This window comes from Neopelma chrysocephalum, unplaced genomic scaffold (assembly GCF_003984885.1).
Source record: "Neopelma chrysocephalum unplaced genomic scaffold, ASM398488v2 Primary Assembly neopelma1_65, whole genome shotgun sequence".
Taxonomy (NCBI): Eukaryota; Metazoa; Chordata; class Aves; order Passeriformes; family Pipridae; genus Neopelma; species Neopelma chrysocephalum.
Window position 1 is genome coordinate 8,377,310 of NW_020897722.1, and position 21,006 is coordinate 8,398,315.

The 21,006-nt window shown below is 41.7% G+C and overlaps 2 protein-coding genes across 2 annotated transcripts; both read left to right on the forward strand.

Annotated features, from left to right (window-relative positions):
- Window positions 1-2,658: 2,658 nt before the first annotated feature.
- On the forward strand, window positions 2,659-15,452 carry TMC7 (transmembrane channel like 7). Its single transcript, XM_027683980.1, has 14 exons — window positions 2,659-2,813; window positions 3,169-3,336; window positions 3,515-3,600; window positions 4,117-4,262; window positions 4,866-5,013; window positions 6,441-6,611; window positions 8,104-8,261; window positions 9,141-9,258; window positions 9,831-9,928; window positions 10,261-10,444; window positions 11,097-11,227; window positions 11,500-11,655; window positions 12,974-13,052; window positions 14,247-15,452. The coding sequence occupies exons 2-14, from the start codon at window positions 3,249-3,251 to the stop codon at window positions 14,304-14,306; spliced, it is 1,623 nt and encodes a 540-aa protein (XP_027539781.1). The 5' UTR covers window positions 2,659-2,813; window positions 3,169-3,248; the 3' UTR covers window positions 14,307-15,452.
- A 246-nt stretch (window positions 15,453-15,698) lies between these two features.
- COQ7 (coenzyme Q7, hydroxylase) lies at window positions 15,699-18,931 on the forward strand. The gene is made up of 6 exons (XM_027683911.1): window positions 15,699-15,795; window positions 15,915-16,105; window positions 16,487-16,601; window positions 16,729-16,868; window positions 17,734-17,802; window positions 18,356-18,931. Exons 1-6 carry the CDS (start codon window positions 15,723-15,725, stop codon window positions 18,431-18,433), a joined length of 666 nt encoding a protein of 221 aa, XP_027539712.1. The 5' UTR covers window positions 15,699-15,722; the 3' UTR covers window positions 18,434-18,931.
- Window positions 18,932-21,006: the final 2,075 nt, after the last annotated feature.

Here is a 21,006-nt window from a genome sequence, read left to right on the forward strand (position 1 = left end):
GCTGCCAGTCGGCGCGGCGGCGGCGCGGCGGGACCCGGGAGCGCCGGGCGGCCCCGCACGGACCCGCCGGCACCCAGCCCCGGGCGCTGGAGCAGGATGGAGGCGAGCTGGCTGAGCGCCCTGCCAGGGAGCACCCGCTGAGCATCGCGGAGAAGAGGAGATTAAGGTGAATCCTTACGCGTTTTTTTCTTTGTTGTTGTTGTTGTTTGTTTGTTTGCTTGTTTTTGAATTGACCTTTCCTGAACACGACCCCGGTGCGCTGGAAGGCTGAAGCAGAACTGGGTTCAGCTCTGTTTCACCCTGTGGCATGTGGTTCCGACACGAAGGTGCCCTGGTGCTCTTGGCTGGCACGAGGGAGTCGCTTGCTGGGGGTAGGAGTAGGTTGAATTGGAAGAAATGAGTCAAAATTTGAGTCTTACCTGCAGCAGCCAAACGTGTTTCTTACTGACTTCCTTTTTTTCTTTTTTTTTTTTTCTTTTTTTTGTTTTTGTTCAGGGTTTTGTGCTTTCAAGGGTCAATGTGGGTTATCTGCTGCTATGCGAGTGCTGCTGCTCTTGAGTCTGCTTAGCTGTTCTTAAACAATGCACTGCATTCCCTTTGCTGTGGCTCAGTACAGTTGGAAGGAAGCTTCTCAGGACCCTTTCTTTTTTTCCTCCCTTTTTTCTTTCCATGTTATTTTTTAAACGGCTCTTTCCTGTGCGCTGTGAGCAGTTCCTGCCCCCCTGGTGGTAGCCCCCCGGAGGGAGGGATTGCAAAGAGCATGCTTTGTCCCCGCCTGGGTTTCTCTGCTTGTTGTCTCATGTCTCGCTGTTGAGTTGAAAGCTGCTGTGAGGAGGGAGGGTACAGGATGTGGTTTTATACTGCCGGGGAACAGCTGCACCTTTAAATCAGGTACCTTGTAGTTCTGTTATGAACCAGGAGAGAGGTGAAACTACAGTTAATATCTGGTACTCTACAGAGAACGAGAGTTACTCTACTGCAAGAGCAGTGGGAAACAGCCTGACTCTGGAGTTATGTTTAACCCTATAGTGCGTACACAAGAAGTAGCAGAAGGTCCAGATCATGGTAAAGGGAAGTGCTCAATACCTTGAATTTTTATTTGAAGTTGGGTATTTAAAGCTCAGTTCTGTAAGAAAAAGGAACTGGAGGGAGAAGTGGAGTTGCAATGTCCCAAGCTTGTTTACACATGTTAGCACTGAGAGATTCTGGTGGGGCTTCTTGGCACTTCTACAGATCAGTGCTCTGCATGTTGTGCAGCAGCTGCCAACAGAAAGTGCTTGGTATGAACGCCCTGAAAGCTGAACACTCAACTTCTGTAACTCAGATGAATATGCAGCCCACGCCTCCATTTAAAATGCAAACCGAACATGGGCCAGACGGTTCTCCAGAGTGTCTGAAACACTACGTGCTGCAGCCTGTAGTTTCCAATATATGAAATCTTTTCGGAGGAGCTGTATATGCACTTAAAGCTGAGGTCATCTGCTACCTGTTTGATTGTTGTGTATAGGTTTAATTTGGCTTCCTGCCAAAATGCTTATTTTACTTTCAGCTGAGTGGGATAAGCAAACTGGCAACAGCCCACGCGGCAGTGGTGTGGCAGTTGCATCACTTAGGCACTTTAGAGTTGTGTACAAAGTCTTTTAAAACTGAAACCTTTGTCTTCTACCCCAGTACGGTGTCTGTGGGTACTCAACTGCTGCCCTTCTTCGGTGGCATCAGAGGCTGGAACAGCATTTGCTCATACAAGTCCATCTTCAAGTTTTCTGGGAAGTTTTGTCTATTTTCCAGGTTTCTTAAAAGAAACAATAAAATGCAAACTCTGACCCACTCAGAATTCTCTTTGATGCTGTTGCTGACCATGCAGCAATTTCTAAAATGCAAATGTATGCATATAGTATGAAAGTCCATAAGTGAGAAGTAGTTAAAAATTACAGACAGTGGCACGTCCTCAGTGTTTGTTTGCAACTTGTTATTAGAACAGTGCACCCTCAGATGAGGCAAAAACTACTTTCTTAAATTCATTGAGTTGGCACTTCCCAGCAAACTTTTCAAAAAGCTATTAAAACTGAATAATGAAAAATTAATTATTGTAATAACATTTGTTTTCTGTTATGTGCTGGAATGTGATATAAAAGTTAGAATTATAAAATCAAAATGAAATATTTAAGTCTCTATAGTGTGCTTTCTCTCTCCTTTCTTTTTTTCTTTTTTTCACACAACATACTTTAGATAAATATTTTAGAGAAATTTTTTAAGAGCCTCTTGGTGGAGATGCTGAGGTCAGAAGTTTCAGAAGTTTTGAGGAAAGAATCTTCTCTTTCTTTTTGAGCCATTTGTAAATGTGAAGTCATTAATGGCAACTTCCCTGAGATCCCAGTGGGAAGTTCAGATACATATTTTTTTCTGTGTTGTGCTATTGTCAATTGGGTATTTCTTTTCTCCAAGAGAGGCAAATGTTTTTTGTGAGAGAACTTGCTGTATTTGAGTGAAGCTGATGTTGCCATTACCAGGAGGATCAGATGGGGACAGTTTGTGTGTGTTGCTCCAGCTCCCAGCACTGTGCTCTCCCCTGAAGGCTGCAGGCAGGCTCCATCGGGCTGGCCCCTCTTACATGCAGTGAAAAGTTCTTTCTTGTGCTCAGTAACTGTGTTTCTTGATTCTTAGGGACTCTCAGCAGGCTGATATAAAATATTTATCTAAATGGAATAAGTGGAAAAAAGCTAACAGTAAATCATTGAAGAAAGTACTCAGTGAAGCCAAGGGGTTGTCATCTTACCTGGTGCTTTGGCGACATGATATTCACAGCATTGAAGGTATTTGTTGTCTGATGTTGATTTCTCCTCTTCAGAATTGCTTCTGTTATTGGCAGTTTTACATGTGTGAGTGTAGTTTCAGATATAACTAAATGTGTTTAAGAAGTTAATTTCTTCCCTTGTTATTGCTGAGTGTAAAATCCACGGTGTGCTAGAAGGAAATATATATTGGAGAAAATTATTTAAAAGTCCAACTTGCTTTTCAGTTATATTGCTAAAAGTCTGAAGTACTTAGAACTAGCTTTAGCAATGTTTCTTCAGTTAATTCAATGTAACTTAAATGATAATCTGCTCATTCTGTATTTTCAATTATTTTATCATCTTAATTATTGACACATGTTTCTTTTATTCCCAGGGAGATTTGGTACTGGCATCCAGTCCTACTTCTCCTTCCTGCGTTTTCTGGTCCTGCTGAATTTTATAATTTTTATCCTGATGTTCAGTTTTATTACTCTTCCCACCATCATTTCTGACTATGGAATATTCAACAGTACCGTTGCTAACATTTCTCCAAAGAACACAGGTAAACATCTTCTCTATGTACAGCTGTTGTAAGATTCCCACTTTCCATCAGCTTTTCCTTTACCTCCCAGAACAAAGAAATACTTTTTTATAAGGATGTGCCATGTTTGAATTAACTTGATCTTGCAGTTCAGTGGGCATTGCGATTTCAGTGACTTTTCATGCTTTTCTTTTGACAGAGTATAACTGCTCAATTTATGAACCTAGTGGTAATAAGGGACTTGTTTACTTCTATACTTACCTCCAAGATTTGCTCAGTGGCACTGTAAGTAATTAGGTTTGTTTTTTTTAATTAAGTTTCTGTGTCTTGCATGACATTTAAAATGTGAAAACATTTCACTAGTGGAACGAAGCTTTGATAATTTTGAAAAATGGTAAGGCATCACTGGGGTAAATTAGCCTTTATCTGTGAGAAGGGGAGTTTCAAACTGACTAATTACTCAGCAACCACAAGGCCTGGCTGGCCACGTGCTGCAGCCTGGCCTCTCCTCCCCAGCTGCTAAACCCTTATGTATTCTGGAGCACACTGCCTATTGTGCTCTCTGTGTAAGGTCCCAGTGTTGTGTCCTAGAGCTCTTTGACTGGGGAGGGATTCTAATCACACAGTGTCTGCATCACAGTTTGCTAGAGGCAGTGGCAGTATTTAGAAGCTACAGACTGCTGTAGCTTGCTGGGGGCCTCAATTTTAAATTTACAAAACGATTGCTTAATGCCAGGTTGGATTTAACAGGGCAGTTGCTGCTGCTGTTACAAATTCTTTTTCAAATTCTTGTTTTCTCAGGGATTCCTTGAAGTGACAAGATTGTTTTATGGCTATTACACAGTAGATGCTGTATGGATCAGTGTCATGAGGTACAACTTGCCCCTGGCATACCTCCTGGCTACATTTGCCTACCTTGCATTAAGTTTCCTCTGGATAATAAAAAGGTAAAGATGTTGGTGTAGTTTATTTACTGCTACCTATTGCACAGTTTACATTGTATTCCTACTTGAAGGGAACATGCTGCATTCCAGAACTGTTTTATATGGAAATACAGAATATTCTGCTTGAGGATGCAGTGCCACAGTAGCCTTTGTCTGTGCTTGGGAAGCAAGAGCCAGCAAAAAAAAAAAAAAAAGAAAAAAATTTGAAGTATCAGTTTTTCATATGTACACATACCTATAAATAAAAGGCCCTCAACTATACAGTAGTTGTTGGGGGATTTTCTTTTGGGGTTTTTGGTTGTGGCTTTTATTTTCACCCTCTCAAGTTTCCTGAGCCAGCTCTTTGCAGTGTCAGAGAAGCACTGGGTGAGGTGAGAAGGTGTGACCGTGGCTGAGTGCAGGGGGAGTAACCTGTGCCAGTGAGGTTCAGCTGCTGAGAACCTCTCTGAAAGGTGCCTCCCAGTGCCTCGCTGATGCAAAGCAAGTGCAGCAGTTTGCTCTAGAGGGGGTCGTTCAGCCTTTGATCAGCCAGGTTGCTTTGGTGTGGTTTTTTGCCGTGGATAAAATGTCTTCTCATGAATTATATAAAGTTGCATTTTTCTCTAGGTCTGTGGAAGGATTTAAGCAGAACTTAGTGCATGATGCAGACCCATTTCAGAGTTACTGTAACAAAGTCTTTGCAGGCTGGGACTTCTGCATTACAGATCCCAATGCAGCTCAGCTAAAACACCGTAGCTTGCAATATGAGCTCCAGGTGAGTAACTTCCATCTTTCTGTGATTATGGTTTCTTATGGCTTAGGTGGCTAAAATAGAGAGGTGTGTAATTTTGCAGATAATGGAATAAGGTTAATAAGGACTGAAGGAGTTTGTTTTGGGGGCAGGGCAGCCCACATCCTCTTGCTTTCTAGGTAGTTGGAATTGGGGTTGTCGGCCCTTCCCCCATCCGCTGGGGACTGAGGCCAACCTGTTGGCTGCTTCTCTTATCTGCCTCTTCCTCACACTCCAGTCCTGCTTCCTGTGTTGGTTTCTACAATCCAACAGGAAAGGCTGTCCCAGCTGCGGGCAAAACCCTTGTACTGTCAGGAATCAGTTTGAGTGCTCTGGGTTTTAAGTTTGCATTGTGGTAGGCTGTTATTTGGGGAGGAATAAAATTCAAATGTACTCCTCATACAATTTAAGAGTGTTGCTGCAGTAAGAAGATACTGAAAGATTTTTCACTTAGGTGTCTTTGGCACATGTGCATGTACAAAATGCTGATGCAGCTTAGATTTCCCAAAAGCTCTGAAAAAAGGGTCTGAAAGGCTTTTTTGGTGAAACAAGTACCTTCTTTTTGCTCTCTGTACACTGGAAGCGGAGATTTGTGTAGTGAAACAATTACCTTTGAGAAGATACTTCCACTGCAAACCACAAAGCAGTAATTACAGATTTCATAAATTACAGTGAGTTGCTTTCTGCTCTAGTGAAGTTCACAGCCATCTTTTTTTATCATATAACCAGAATCTCCTTTACTTACCGCACTTTTGCCTCTAGAACTCACACTTTAGAAGAACTTGCCCCTTAATATTGCTGTTTGATGGAAATAAATCCTCAGAAAATACCTGGGCAATGTGTGGGTCTGCCCAGGTTAAATTGCCTTCACAGGCAATACTGTCTTTTCACATCAGATAAGGTGAAATATGTCAAGTTTTCATGACAAGCTGCTCAAGACTGTACTTTCTTCTCTATGTGTCACCCCCCAATTTTCCTTCACAATGAGTAGGAGAAGGAAGTTTGAGCCATAGTGGTGAGGACTGGTTACTTACCTGCTGAAGTAATGAGGTGAGAGAGCTGATTTACTCGTTTCAGAGTTTAGTACCAAGCTATCTGAGATCTGTCTGTTACAAAGAACAGGCAAACTGTCTTTCTGTCTTCAAGGAAATATGTTACTGATCTAGCAAAGATAAGAGGATTGCAAGACACTTGTCTGTGGCTGCAGGGCCCCCAGCCTGAGGAGGCTGAGCACACAGGGACTTTCATTCCTGCGTGGACCCGTTTGTGTCAAGGAAAAGGCACTCTCAGTTCTGTGTGCTGACCCTCCTAGAGCAGGCTATGGATTTGCACATCCCAGAGGTAGAAGATGTGGTGTCAAGTGTTGTACACTGCACCAGAAAACTGCATCTCTTTTTTTCTTTTTTTTGTAGATGGACTTGGAGGAAGAAAGACTGAAGCAAAAAATAGCTGACAGGACAATAAAAGAAGAGCTACGCATCTACTCTCTGAGAATATTTATAAATATAATTGTTATTGCCATTTTATCAGGATGTTTTTATTCTATTTATAGAGTTACTGTCTTCTCTCAAGAAAAGTCCAATGTGAGTATCAGAAATTACATTAGGACAGATTCAGTCGAGGCTGGTGATTACAGCAAGAGGAACTATTGTGAAAGAGTCAAGTATCTTAATATAGCACCTTTTATGCAAGGGATCTGAAAATGCTTTGTACAGACAATTCTTTTTAGTAGGAGAGAGCAGGAAAGATTAAGAACTATGTGCAAATAAAAAAAAAAGCCCAGTAATGTCTCCCTTTGCTGCAGAGGCTTCGGTGTCAAGTGCCTCGGAGCTAAGGCAGCTGACAAGAAGAGCAGCCCTCACTTCCCTTCCCATGTAACTCTGCTCACCTCACTGTGACCTGCTGGGTCTGGGCAGTGAACTGGCTGAGGGAACTGATCTGCTCAAAGCAAACTTCATGGTGATCAGCTTCACGTGATCTGGTTCACTGCTCAGCTGCAAAACTGCACTGCCAGGGAAGGCAGAGCAGAGATTGTGATCTGTATTGTGACTTGAGTTACCGCTATGTGGGGAAACAGGAAGGCTTTGAACACAGAAGTTTTCAAAATCAAAGGTTCTTGCATCAGTAGGGAAGAGAATCAGGTTGGATGGGGTTGTTGACCCCTGGCAGGACAAGCAGACGAAGAGTGGTTCAGAAGCATATCAAGAGCAGACAACAGTTATGACAGTTTTGCAACAGTAATTGACTTCTCTGTAGGACCCCAGGGTTCAGTCAGCCTGGTAGGAATGGGGACTGCACTTTTTCTCTCCCCTGTGTTTGTTGGTGATGTGATGGGCCTGGCTGTGCATGGGGAAAGTTATGCTCATGGTGGACCTAATTCTTAACTTCTGTAAACTGCAAGGACTGTAGAGACAGAAGCAGGAAACGGGGACTAACTGTTTGTGTCAGAGATATTGTTTGAGGGCAGAGGAGAGGACAACACAACACTGAACAACTCAAAAACCAGCTTCACTTAGTGTGGGCTTTATGCATAAGGGTCTGTATCCTGACCTTGCCTAAATGAGCAGGTAGAAGGGCTTGTCAGGATGGTAGGAAAGTCAGGGGAGCTGCTTGGCATCAGTGAGAATAACTTGAAAAGTGTTTGCACTTTGGGTAGGTGTAAAACCTGGTAGCCTTGGTGCTAATTAGCAACATAGTCAGACACACTTCAAACAGAAGCTTTGGGGAAGCACAGAAATACTCTTACCTGGAGGTGGAGGGAGTTACTGGTCAAGGGAGCAGGAGAAAGCAGGGGTGTGTAGCAGCAAACTGCAGAGATAGATAGCAGGGATCAGGATTGTAGTATGTAGAATAGAGATTTCCATGAAACTTGCTTGTCTAGAGGTATTTGGAATCAGATGGGTTTGCCATTCATGTTGTATCTGATTCTTACTGCCCAGTGCAAATGTAGGTGGAGATTGCAGACAGAGTAAAAGGTGCTACCTGAATCCTGGACAAGAGAGGCTGGTGGGTAGCTGGGGAGAGCTTGGTGTCAGGAATATGTGTTTAAGTATTATCTTGTCTCTTCTTGTGCAGGACATGAGCAATACGAACTTCCAGGCTAATCTCTTAGTGCAGTATTTGCCTTCGATAGTGATCACATTGGCCAACTTCATTGGTCCTCAGATCTTCTCATTTCTGATCAAATTTGAAGATTATTTACCAGCCTTTGAGATCATACTGACACTCATGAGGTAAAGATGTTTTTATTGTGGCCTTGGATGTTTAAACAACTTGTTCTTGGTAGGTTATATGTGTTGTAAACATTGAAATATCAAGAAGCAGAGAAGTTGGTCATGGAAACCAAGCAGGCATTGTTTGGCTAATGTTTAGTTGGAAACTTTACATCTGGGAACAATCTGTTTTGATGACAGTGCAGTGCAATCATCTCAGTATGCAGATTTTTCTTTCAGTCCCATTTAGCTGTGTGGTCTGGACATCTTCAACAACCTGAATAGTCAGTAAAGAATTTGTGGCTGCAGAGCTGTGGATTCACACTGCTTTGTGTGCAGCAGTTCCCTTGAATGAGCAGATGTGTGTGTACAGCAGTGACCAAAGCACAAGGCAGAAGTTAAAAGTTTTGGGGTAAAAGATGCTTTAGTGTGAGAGCATGAAGAACTGGTGTTTGGCAGCTTAAGGCAATGAGGTTTGGGTTGAAGCATCTGAACTCTGCAAGCCTGTCCTTTGTATTTCTGATTTGGCTAAGTGCCTTGGAAGGCCTGAAGCTACATGAGGTGGAAATGATGCACACAGGATTGTCACCTGGCCTCCCAAATTGTACTTCAGAGAATTGCAACCCATTGCAGCATCAAGATCTGCAACTGAAATGACTGATCAAGGAACTATATTGAGAAAAGAAACAAGGGACTGTAGCCTAAAGCTGGGAAAGTGAAAAGCAATTTAACTTATTACTAAGGAAATAAATGTGTTTATTATCTATCTGGTTATTCTGTTAAAGCTCTTCATGACCCTTTTGTGTTTCAAGGCTTCCTTGGACTCCTGTGCCAAGTGAGCCAAGTGTTAGCGTGGCTCTCTTTTGGCAGGTTTGGAATTAAGTTTTGCCTTTCTCCCAGGTGTGTCTTTCTGCGTTTGGCCAATATCGGTGTTCTCTTGTTCTCTCTGTGGAGTCAGATCTCCGACTGTGCCGCTGACAAGTGTGAGCCCTGTGGATACAATTACAAACTCTATCCTGTAAGCAGATTTATCTTGGTCTTTAATCATCTGAACTTGTGAACAGAGATTTGTTTTCCATGAGAGTTGCTTGTCTAGAGGTGTTCAGTATCAGCCCTGGGGTTGCCGTTCATGTTATACCTGGTGCTGATTCTCACTGCTCAGTGCAAACTAGTACAGTTATTACATGGATCTTTTGTTTGTCTAAAACTTGGAATTAGTCCAATGGCAGATGATCATTTAGCATAGATTTTCTGTCTACCTTGAGTATTGTTTGAAGTGGCTGTGTTTTGGAGACAGTTGTGCTACTGCTTTTTGCTCCGATAAGGCAAATGGTTTTTCCTTGAAAAAAAAACCCAACAAAAAAATACAAAGAGAAAATAACCAACTACCCAAACCAAACAAAACCCACCAAAACAAACAAGTGAAAAGCTTGGCATGGGAGCTCTGAAACTTTAAATATTTTAGAAATGGGAGTTAGTTTGAACTTTATGGTGTTAACTGAGACGTTTGTTGCTTTAGCGATGGACAGATTTATTTTTCACTTGTTATTTAGACTGCTAATCTTGTTTTTCCTGACTTTGTTTTTATAGTGCTGGGAATCTGACGTTGGACAAGAAATGTATAAACTGATGATATTTGATTTTATTATAATTCTGGGTGTGACCCTGTTTGTGGACTTTCCTAGAAAGTAAGTATCTCTGCTTTTTGAGCATATTTTGCAAATGACACATGAAACATATTTTCTTTTTTCTGTTATTAATTCCTCTTAGTTCTAACCAGATTATGTGTATTTTAAAATTGGTAAACTTATTTCTGGTGGTTTGAGCACTTGTTTGTTATTCAGGTGGCTGTGTAGCTTTTGATATTTGACCCCTGGCAGGACAAGCCTTTTTTTTTTCTTCAGACATTTTCTGTAATGTTGTCTAATGCTTAAATGATAAATTCTGTGTTCCAAATGTGTTAGAATTCATCTGAGCACTATCACTTAAATTTAGGACTAATGATATCCTTTGGTTTTAGGTTGTTAGTTACTCATTGCTCCTGCAAGCCAGTTCAGTGGTGTGGATTGTCGGAATTTAGAATTTCTGACAATGTCCTTGAAATCATTTATGGGCAGACTATTTGCTGGATTGGAACCTTCTTTTCACCACTTCTCCCTGCAATAGCAACTGTTAAATACTTCATCATCTTTTACATTAAAAAGGTAATGAAGGTGTATGGTTAACAAAGAAAACTGAGCATGTCTGTGTGGGTTTTGTAATATAGATATTTAGGTATGCAGGTGATCTAAAACAAACAAAAAACCCTAAAAACACCTGTGGATGCAGGGTACTGGAACGAGGCAATGGTATTGCATTTTCTGTAGGTTTTTTACTGTTAAGTGAAGGTACAATTTTGCTTTGAGATCAAGCAAAGCCACATTTCAGTTACTACCTCTTCAATTATTTGTCCTTTTTTTTAATAAAATCTTTTTGTGTACTAAAGCTACTTTACAGCACTTTCCCGCAATAATCTATTTGTTAGCAACACAGCTTAGAACTTGGGCAAAATTTTGCAAAACTGCTAAAAATTTGGAAGCAAAATGGAAAATTCAAGCTGGGTTGGATGTGTCTGTTGACTCTGTGCATGAGTGCATGAGGTTCCCTGGACCAAATTCTTAATCAGAATAGAAGATTTACACCAAAATGTAAGGTGTTCTTGTCTTAGCCCTTTTCAGCCCGTGTGCATCAAAGGAGGGTGGTTGTGTGGTAGCTGTAGCATGTTTGAGAATGGAAAATTCAGCTGGTGGGGAAAGTATACTCAGATGGATATATATAAATGTACTGGTAACGGTCCTGCTGGCTTTCCCTCCTCAGATCAGTTTGATACACACACGAAAACCTGCAGATAGGCCTATCAGGGCATCAAGTTCCAACTTTTTCTTCCTGGCAGTGCTGTTGATTGGGCTCCTCTTGGCTTTTATTCCTGTGGGAGTCAGCATAGCAAGGTAAGTGACAGCTTAACTTTTCTGAAGGTGACACTTGTTCTAAAGTTGTCAGTTCCATAAAAGCAGACACATGACTTTGGAATGATAAATTGGAAATAAATATATAATGTGTAATACATCAAATTATAACTCAGTTCATATAAACAAAAATTACAGTTTTAAAGACACAGGACACTTTTACCCCATCGGCAAAATGGTGCTGGGCTTGTGTTGGGTTATTTTATCTTTACATTTTGGTGTAACGTCTTCTTTCTGTTCTGCTTCTTTGACAGTATCCCCTCCTCCAAGGCATGTGGGCCATTCAGGAATTTTAACACTTCATGGGAAGTTGTTCCAGATACAATACGTGGGTTTCCAAAAGGTCTGCAGCAGGTCCTTTTTGGCATGGCATCAGAAGCCTTTGCAGTGCCTTTTTTTATGGTCGTTTGGTGAGTACTGTGGAGACCTGATTCACTTATGCAGCTTCATTTCCTTCCTTACTGAACTAATACCAAACATCTATTTGACCAGATTTTTCATTTGCAGTCAAAAGCATCGAAGCACACGTGAATCTTCATCCCTTATGTCTTTGCACTCAGTAGCTTTATTCCATTTCCTCTCACTTCCCGTATCTAACAGTGTCTTTCTCAAAAATGTTAACTGCAAATCCTCTGCAAGTTAGCATTGTAAGCTCTGTGATCACAATTCCTATTCACAAACCTTAGTTTTTAAACACCAAATGAACGTTAATGACTGTTTTGAGAGTGTTGTTTCTGTAATATAAAATTCAATATAGAATCATAAAACTTTTAAGGTCAGAAGTCACCTGTAGAGAGCATCTAATTCAACCCTCCTATTCAAAACAGAGCCAAGTAGAGCAGGTGTTCCATTATAGAGGGTTTTTTCTTATGTTTAAATGAAATTTTGTGCACTTCAGTTTAACTCAACTGTTTACAAATTTTGGAGCCTTGTTACCTGATGCTTTCTACAACTTCTACACTTGAGAAACCATGCAGTTTATTTCGGACTCCACCCAGCTCTTTCTTTCATAGCACATGTTTACGTGTTCTCCTGAACTGAGCCTGTTATTACGTATACAGGAAATCTCAAGTCCTCTTTGTTTGTTTTTTCTTTTCTTTTTTTACTTTATCATAAAGCCCGTGCAAAAGGTGAAGGATGACTTGCACTACTACCCTACTGCTTATTATTTGGAAAAGAAAATACATTATTTTTATAGGCATTTCTACCGTTGGATTATCCACAGTGCATTAAATGATGAAAAATAACAAGAACCACGAGTCACAGATTACACTGGGAAATGTGCTATATGGAATGGCTGCCATACTCATCTGTGGCTGCTTACTTTAGTTCCCAATGGGAGCAGAGTTACTCCAGTGAAGCTTCATTAAACCTAATTTCTCAGGAACACCCCCCCCATACATGCACTTGGAGCAGGGCAGGAACTGACAGTCTAGACAGAGCTGTCACACTGCAGCCTGTAACATCTGTGTTGTGCCTCTCTGTCCCCTGGCACTCCCTAACACAGGCCCTGCCTGCTGGCAGCACAAATCTCTCAGCAGATGCTTTTGAGCAGAGCTATGCCCAACCCACCCCAGCAGCATATTGATTTTTTTTTTTAAGAAATGTTTCTTTTCTCCAACAGCTTCTCATCTGAACCCACAAACTGACCATTTCTCTAGCCCATAACAGCCTTTTTGTGGCTGTTTTGCATGATGCTAACATACAGTGTTTGTTTGTTGTTTGCAGCCTCATTATGTTCTATTTTATGGCCTTGGCTGGAGCACACAAACGAGTGGTTGAGCGGCTGGAAGAACAACTGGCTTTGGTAAGATTTGATCCAGTTTACTGACACAACAAAGAGAACTTTAGGGGCACAGAAATGAGGCATGCAGAGGAACAGCGATTTTTATGGTCTCCTGGATACGTGGTGTTTGCGCAGGCAGTGGAGAATGTTTTACAAATTACACAGGAAAATAACCAAAGAATTATGGTATTTCACAGCAGAGTTGGTGTTTCTCATGCAGTTCGTTTTCCTGGGTATCAGCTGCAACTGCGCCAAGGTCTGGTTATATCAGGCAACGCACATGCAAGAGATAGGCCTCTGAGAAGCTGTGTCCCTCTTTTTCATCTGTTGCCTTGCTTAAATCCACCCATCCGTGTGTTTTTTCTGCCAAAAGAGAACCTGAATCTTGTGCTTCCTGTCCCCTCCACCATCTTGCACAACCCCCACTTCTGTTTCCTTCTCTGCCCTCACAAACAGGCACCTGACTGCCTACCCTTCCCTCCAGGCCTGTATTTCTACTGCATCATGTCTGGTCTCATTCCTGAGAGCAGGTCCCAGCACCTCTTGAGCAGGTACTGAAAGTGGAACAAGTCCCTGCTATAACCAGTCCTTGGAGGAAGGACTGCTAGTGCAGAAATGCTACTTTGTGGCCATCAAAAGCCACTGCCAGGTTTGGCATCACTCGTGTGCTGTGCTCTGACAAACTGCTCGAGGCGGAACCCAGCCTCACTACTGAGACTTCTCATTTTCTTAGGAAATAGCCCCTTTCTTGGTAATGCTTCTCTTAGATACAGAATTTAACAACTCATCTGTAAAAAAAAAAACTGCTGGGGAGAGATTTTTGAGGAGTAGGGAATTTAAGAACAAAAGCCTTCCTGCTTTTTGAAGGGTTTGCAGATCAATTAGGAATTCTGAAAATTATTGCATGCTTTTTATTTTTGTTTGCTCACTGTTGTTATATGTCTTGGAAGTAAGGTTTTAAATGTTTAGGTGTGTGAGATGCTTTTACTAGGCTCAATGCAGAACTGTTAATGTGTGACGTAATGTGAGATAAATGAAGTCAAGGCTGTTGTAAACTTAAAATTGTTCAGGCAGTTGAGAATGTTCTGGGAGCCACTAATGAGAGTACATTGTAGTGAGCACACCTATTTATTTCTAATAAAGAAATGAGCTGTTCATAGATAACTTGCATTAACACTGTTCATGTAGAGCATACTTTTTATTCTGTCTTTTCAGGAGAGTCGTGACAAGATGTTCCTAATCAGAAAGATAACAGAAGCTAAGAGGCATCCTTGAAAACCGTGAAAGCCAAAAGAACTTGACTTCCTGAAACTCTCAGAACCACAAGATAAGAGTAGAAGCATCTGCAGCACCAAAAAATTGAGCAGCTGACTGGCACCGTGGCACTGCAGTCTATGTAATGGACACTTGTGATCTTAGCCTTGATTAAGCCAGTAAGGCCTAAAGTTTCCAGAACTGGACATTCAGCTAATTTATACTGTGTTAAACCTGTTCAAAAAAAATTGCATAGTAGGACACCTTATTGCTGCTACAGTTTCAGGGTTGTTGGGATTTGTTAAGTCCCTATTTTTCCAAGTAGTTGGGGTAAAATGTGATCATAACTGAAACTCTCTTGTACTGTTTTTACAAATTATGCTCTAAGAATCATGAGGGAGGAGAAAGGTATGGTTCTACATGTTTCCAACTCACTTCTGTTTTTAAAACAGAAGTAAAAGAAAGATGGAGGCAAGTATTTTGAAATGGTGCATGGGAGAAGAAAATACCACAGATGGGTTTGAAATCAGTTTTCTAAATATTTTTGGAGATGAGGCTTTTGTATTTATTTTGCTCTGAAGTATCAAGTGTGGTTGAACACTGGATAACGTCACAAAATGGCTCAGAGAAAACGATAAAAATAGTTATTATGTGTTGTGATAAAAGAGCTCTGAATAAACACTGGAGTGTCGGAGGAGATGGGCAGCCAGGTCAGCAGGCACAGCACTGCTCGGGCACCAGCTGCTGTGGAGAGGCCTTTTTTTTCCTTTTCCTTTTTTCCCCCCTCTTTTTAATGTTTCAAAGCATTATTATTTGTGTTTTATTCTTGTGTGAGCATCTTGACTACTGTTCTTTTTACTCTAAAATGTGAATATTTAAGAGTTATTGGTTGGTAACACTGTGTGTCAGTGCCCCTTAATTTCACGTTTCTTCTCGCTTATCTGCACTGCTGGGGCCATGTGAGTTGCAGCAGTGTGTGCCGGGAGGCTGCTAACAGATTCCTTTATTTAAAGATTGGTGTTAAGGATTTTCTGTACAGAATTATGTATATTCCTTGAAATCTGCTCTTTGGTTAACGTAAGACACTATCCTTTTTATGTAATGCTCCGAGATGTTTTCTGCCTTCATTTTAAAGAGATTAGCGTTCAATAAATGTTATATTTTTTACTCTAAGGTGTGATGTTTTACAGCAGGTTGCGGTGGCCGCGGGCGGGGCGGGCCCGCGCCCTCAGCGCTCCGCCCGGGGTTCCCGCCTCGGCCGCCGGGGGCGGGAATGGTGAGCCCCGCCCCCGTTCCCATGGCAACCGGGCGACGCCGGCTCTGACTGACAGCTGGGCTGCCCAATGCGGCGGCTCGGGGGAGCCAATCGGAGTCGTGATAGGGCGGGAGGCCGGCGCGCGGTGATGACGTTCGGAGGAGCCGCCGTGGATCAGCGCGATGGCGGCGGTGGCCGCGGTCCCGGCGGTGCGACTCTCGCTGGGGCGACCCCAGTGTCTCCGCTGCGGGCCCGGTACGGGCGTGGCTTCGCTCCCTGCCCGCCCCCCGCACCGCCGCCAGGCCCCGCGGGGGGCAGCGCCTCGGCCGGGACTGGGCGCAGCGGAGCTCGTGTCACCTTTGTCTCTCCGACAGGTCCGCGGCCTGTGCCCGCCGGCGGGGCCGCTCCTAGACCGTGCAGCACGCGGGCAGCTCCGCAGGGCATCAACAAGCCCGTCATAGACCGCATCATCCGCGTGGACCACGCGGGGGAGTACGGGGCCAACCGCATTTACGCGGGGCAAATGGCCGTGCTGGGCAGGTCGAGCGTGGGACCGGTCATCCAGGTCAGTGGGCCTGGGGGCGAGCGCTGTGTTAATTTGCGTCTAATTAAGAGCGCCGGATAAAGGTGAAAGGTCATCGCTTTCGTGGCAAGTTTGTTGTACATCTTTTTCTAAGCACTTCCAAACGGGTGTGTTTGTAAAGAGGGGCGGGATTACTTGCTAAGGAAGTTACCAGTACTACATATGCTGCAGTGTTGTCCTATTTTCCCAAATGTTTTTATGTTGCCTTTTTGTTACTATCCTCGTCTGCCCTTCTTCATTTTTTCGTGCTACCTCAGCTGTCACAGTGTGGTTTTGTTTTGTTTTTCTTTGTGTTTATTAGTTTTATTGGAAACATACAACTTCTGTGATTTTGTACTTCACTTTGATCTGGCTCTTTTGCAGCAAATGTGGAATCAAGAAAAAGTCCACCTGAACAAGTTCAATGAGCTCATGGTCGCATACAGAGTTCGACCTACTGTTTTATTGCCTTTCTGGAATGTAGCGGGTTTTGTTTTAGGTGGGTTTGGTTTTTTTATTATTATTATTATTGTTATTGTTGTTGTTTTATGAAGTCTACAAATGTGCAAATTATTTGTGTTGCTTCAGATTTCATTGTGTTCGTATGTTTGGCACCACAACCACAGGGGCTGGAAGTGCTTTACTGGGAAAGAAGGGTGCCATGGCTTGCACAGTGGCAGTGGAAGAGAGTATATCAGACCACTACAACAACCAGATCCGAACTCTGATGGAAGAAGATCCAGAAAAGTACAAAGAACTATTGCAGGTATTTAACTGACTTAAAAAGTAGCTTAACAAACTCATTGAATTACCTGATGCAACTTTAGTCTTTTAAAAATAACATGCTCACAGAATTTACAGTAGATCTCTTTGTGTCTGTCACTTAGAATGCTGAAGTCAGCAGAAACTTTTAAGATAAAAGGATATTTTTTTCCTTCAGCAGCACTAAATTGATCAAGCACCAACATTAAAATGTATGTTGGGTTATCTTCAGCATACTTTCAGTAACTCAGCATTTCCCTTTTGAGTGGGAGAATTGTGGTTTAATTTTGATTAATTGTAATTGAAAGGAAGGGTCTGAAGGGGAAACAGGAGGCAGAAACGTGATTGTGTCGTAGCTTTGTTGCCCTGCTCTGAACGCATTCAGGTACCTTCACATCCTCCTTAAACTGCAGGGCCCAGAGCTGCACACAGTGCCTTTTGGTCCCAGTTGAAAAACTCAAGAAGAAAAAAGAGTTCTTTAGAGTAGGCAAAATCCCAGTTGGCCTACAGGGAAACATCCCTACTGATTGGCAAGAAAGAGACTTTAATTTCCTTATTCAGATTGTCAGAATAATGTATGTGTGTGTGAAACTAATCGGTGTTAAAAGTTTACTGTGACTATAGGTTTTTTTGAATCAGTGAAAAAGATAGTGATATATTAAACAGCACCTTGGCCTTAAAGACTGTCTTTGGAGAATACTGTAAAGAATTCCCTTCTTTCTGAATTAGAGATTCAGATCTTTGAGAAGTTTCTTGAGAGACCTCAGCTTGCTGTGGTGCATGCAGTGGTCAATGGCAGATAGTTTTGTGTAGCAGCTGCCTTGATTTGTCTGCAAAGTAGACTTGCTAATAACCTGATATTTTTAAAGGTAATAAAGCAATTTCGAGATGATGAACTGGAGCACCATGACATTGGGATAGAGCACGATGCAGAAGCAGTGAGTAAAATGTTATTCTTTCCCAAAGATCCATAGAAGAAAACCCTGCAATATTACAGCTTTCATTTTTCTGGAGGAGGACCAAATCTGTTGGAACTCATGTCAAGTGTTGAAGTGATTGTGTTTTCCCAAGAGGTTTGCTCTGCAAAATTTTAAATTTTATTTTAATTTAAGTTTAGATTAGATATTTTTGAAGATAAGGCTAAAAGGTGCTACCCATACAGCTGGAAACTTGAGGCATCATCTTGGTAGGTGGTCACAACCCTGTTAGGAATTGTGAAATACTGAACTGAATTCTGGAATAATAGATGAGAAGTCTGTGGCTTCTCTCCTTATTTTTCTCCTGACTTACATTTGTGGAGAAATGGAAATATTCTGCAAAGCTGATAGATTTTAGTTTAGTTTTCTCTATGGTCAATTAGACTACAAATGCAGGTGGGATTATTTTGTGTGTGTGTTTTTTGTTTTTATATGATGCTTACTATTTCTTATCACATTTTGGTTCAAGCAAAACACTTCAGGAGATGTATTTAATCTTTTATTCTTTTTACAGACACCAGCTTATTCTGTTTTGAAGACAGCCATACAACTTGGATGCAAAGCTGCAATATTTTTGTCAGAAAGAATTTAGTGATGTTTTCCATAATGGTTGTGGCAATAAACTGGGACACAAGTGCATGGAAATTGTGGAAGAGTAAGAGCTCTTATATTCAGCCTTTTAAAATTTTCTGCACTAAGCACTTGATTCAGTCATTCTTTGTCACATTGAGCTCCCATTTAAAAAGTATCTGTGTTAAAGTCAGTTGGTCTAAATGTGAACAAAGATGGCAGAGTTGGGTCTGTATGAACCAAACCTCCCTATTCAGAGACTGTTCACAAGGTGGCAGCAAAATATGTGTATATATGCAATATGTGTGTATGTATACACACACATAAAAATCATAAATACATTCTCTGTTGCCTTGAAATTTATGTGTACTTGAAATAAGCTGGAGCTCACCAGCTAATTTTAAAATGGTTAATACTGATGAAGTAGATTATTTTTGATTTCTGTTTTCAGAGTAAGTGAACTACTGGGAAGTATTTATTTTCAATCTGTCTTGAATAAAGATTGGTATTATAAGACCAATTTTACTTAAAGACTTCTTTGTGTTTTGGGGTGGGTTGTTTTTCAGGTGCAGTTCTAAATTCTTTAAGTAGAATTTTATTTCCTTTGTTGGTTTTTTGTTGTGGTGGGATTTTGTTGTTGTTGTTGTTTGGTATTTTCTTGGGTTTGTTTGGTTTGGGATTTTTTGACCCAAATGTGTGTGTAAAGGAACTGATTCCTGACACAAAGCAGGTGGAGAGAGCAACTTGGACCACCTATGGAAATGCATTTAATATTCTGTTACAGCTTTTAAGCTTATCTTACTCTGCTTCAGACAGCATTTAATCCAGGCACGTCTGGGTCTGCCTTTTTAGTAGCTCTGTTAGTGTTTGTAGGTACTGATTGGTGTGTAATTTGACATGAAAGGCTTCTTAAAGAGGATTATTTAGCCTTTTTTTTTTATGAAGGAGCTTAGACTGAAAGTTAAATCTTAATGCAGAGAAACTCCTGTTCTGTGTGATTTATTATGACTGGCACTTTGACCATTTAAAAATATTTTCTGTCCAACTGTTTCAAGTGTTACCTGGTTATACTCAAACTACTGATGTTATTTACATTGTAGCAAGGTAGCATTTGGTTCTCTTATGTATGACTGGTTTGCACACCCACTGGAGTAACTTGAGGAACTGGAAGCTAAATCAGGGACTGCATAATCAGAAGAGAACTCTTAAGGGATTCTCATTTTATTTGCCTCAACCCCAGACAGTTGTGAACAACGTGTGTGAAAACTCAAGTTTGCTAAAGGTATGTCCTGTTAGACTAGTGCAATATCTCCCCTAACTTAACCAATTCACTGAACAAAAGTTACATCTAGCAGATTTCTTGCCTTAATTTCTCTAGAGTGTTCAATATGCATGTGGAAAATTCCTAGGTAATTTGGAGGAGAGAGGAACTGGCACAAAAGAACAGCTAATTTTAAGTGGCTGGAGGGGTAAAACGTGGTATTGGAAGCCTGTGCAGTGCAGTTGTGTAAGTCATCAGCTTTAATAATTAAGGAAAAGAAGGAAAAAGGATTGCTTGATGAATAGTCCATTGTAAAGTCTTTAATACCAGGGGCAGCATGGGACAGCATCTTTTGTAAGTGCATTATTAGAGCTGGGAGGGGGGAGGGAAGGGCAGAGCATATTTTGACTGAAAGCCACAATTTGCACACCCGTAAATACAATGGTCCTGTGACAGAAACTTGAAACAGAGCCAGGCAGTTCCTGGTCTTTTAGTCATTGCATCAGGATTGAAAGCTGGACACGGCATCTGTGGGGCTTTCCTAGAGATGGTTCTCAGCTGAAGCCTGCTGTTCTCCAAGGCTGTGGTTACAGAGGTTTTCCAAAGATGTCTGTGGTGCTGTTCAGCAGTGGTGGGACTGGCTTCCAGCAGAAGTGCTCATGTGATTGTCCAAGACGTGGGAGGCCTCCGAGACCATCACACACTGCTCACTTGGGGCAACATTTAAGAGACAAATCTCATGTTTAATGTATTTCTTTTGGCCAAAGGCTGGGAATATCAAATGCCAGGAAGTCGCTGTGTGAGATCAGTGTGTTTGGTCATATCTGCTGCAACTCTGAAAGTGCTCATAGCGAGCTCTTTGTCCTCAGCAGCTGAACACATCCTGCACATTTGATTAGGATGTCAGACAGTAACACTGTTTCTAGCTGTAAGCATAAAATGTGAATTGAGAGAATAACTTTGCTTTATGCTCCAGAGCAGGATTTGGTCCTTCTTTACTGGAGCAGCAGATTTCTGCCCATCCATTATGATGTGCGTGGGCTGTTCCTCTGCCACTTCTAATGGCTATGCATTTCCCTGTTCACTGGCAGTTTACTCTTTTTTTTGTTGTTGTTTTACACAGAAAATGGAGTTGGTTTTCATTTTTCTCAGGAAAAAGAGACTTTGTTTAAAAACCCAGTTTGGCTTTTAAAAGACTGAAAAAATGGTAGAAGGTTACAAAACAACTAGAGATGCTCGGTCCTGTACAGAACGATTATACAGCTGCTGCAAGGCTGTAGTTACTTTTTTGATGTTATTTTGAGGCAGAACTAAGCTAACTAATAACTTAGTCA

Coding starts and splice junctions, on each gene's coding strand:
- TMC7 (XM_027683980.1), top strand. CDS start 3,249: ATGTTCAGTTTTATTACTCTTCCCACCATCATTTCTGACTATGGAATA. Junction 11,228..11,499: donor GTGGGAGTCAGCATAGCAAG/GTAAGTGACAGC, acceptor CTTCTTTGACAG/TATCCCCTCCTCCAAGGCAT. Junction 13,053..14,246: donor TGGAAGAACAACTGGCTTTG/GTAAGATTTGAT, acceptor CTGTCTTTTCAG/GAGAGTCGTGACAAGATGTT.
- COQ7 (XM_027683911.1), top strand. CDS start 15,723: ATGGCGGCGGTGGCCGCGGTCCCGGCGGTGCGACTCTCGCTGGGGCGA. Junction 16,106..16,486: donor GCGTGGGACCGGTCATCCAG/GTCAGTGGGCCT, acceptor GCTCTTTTGCAG/CAAATGTGGAATCAAGAAAA. Junction 16,869..17,733: donor AGTACAAAGAACTATTGCAG/GTATTTAACTGA, acceptor ATATTTTTAAAG/GTAATAAAGCAATTTCGAGA.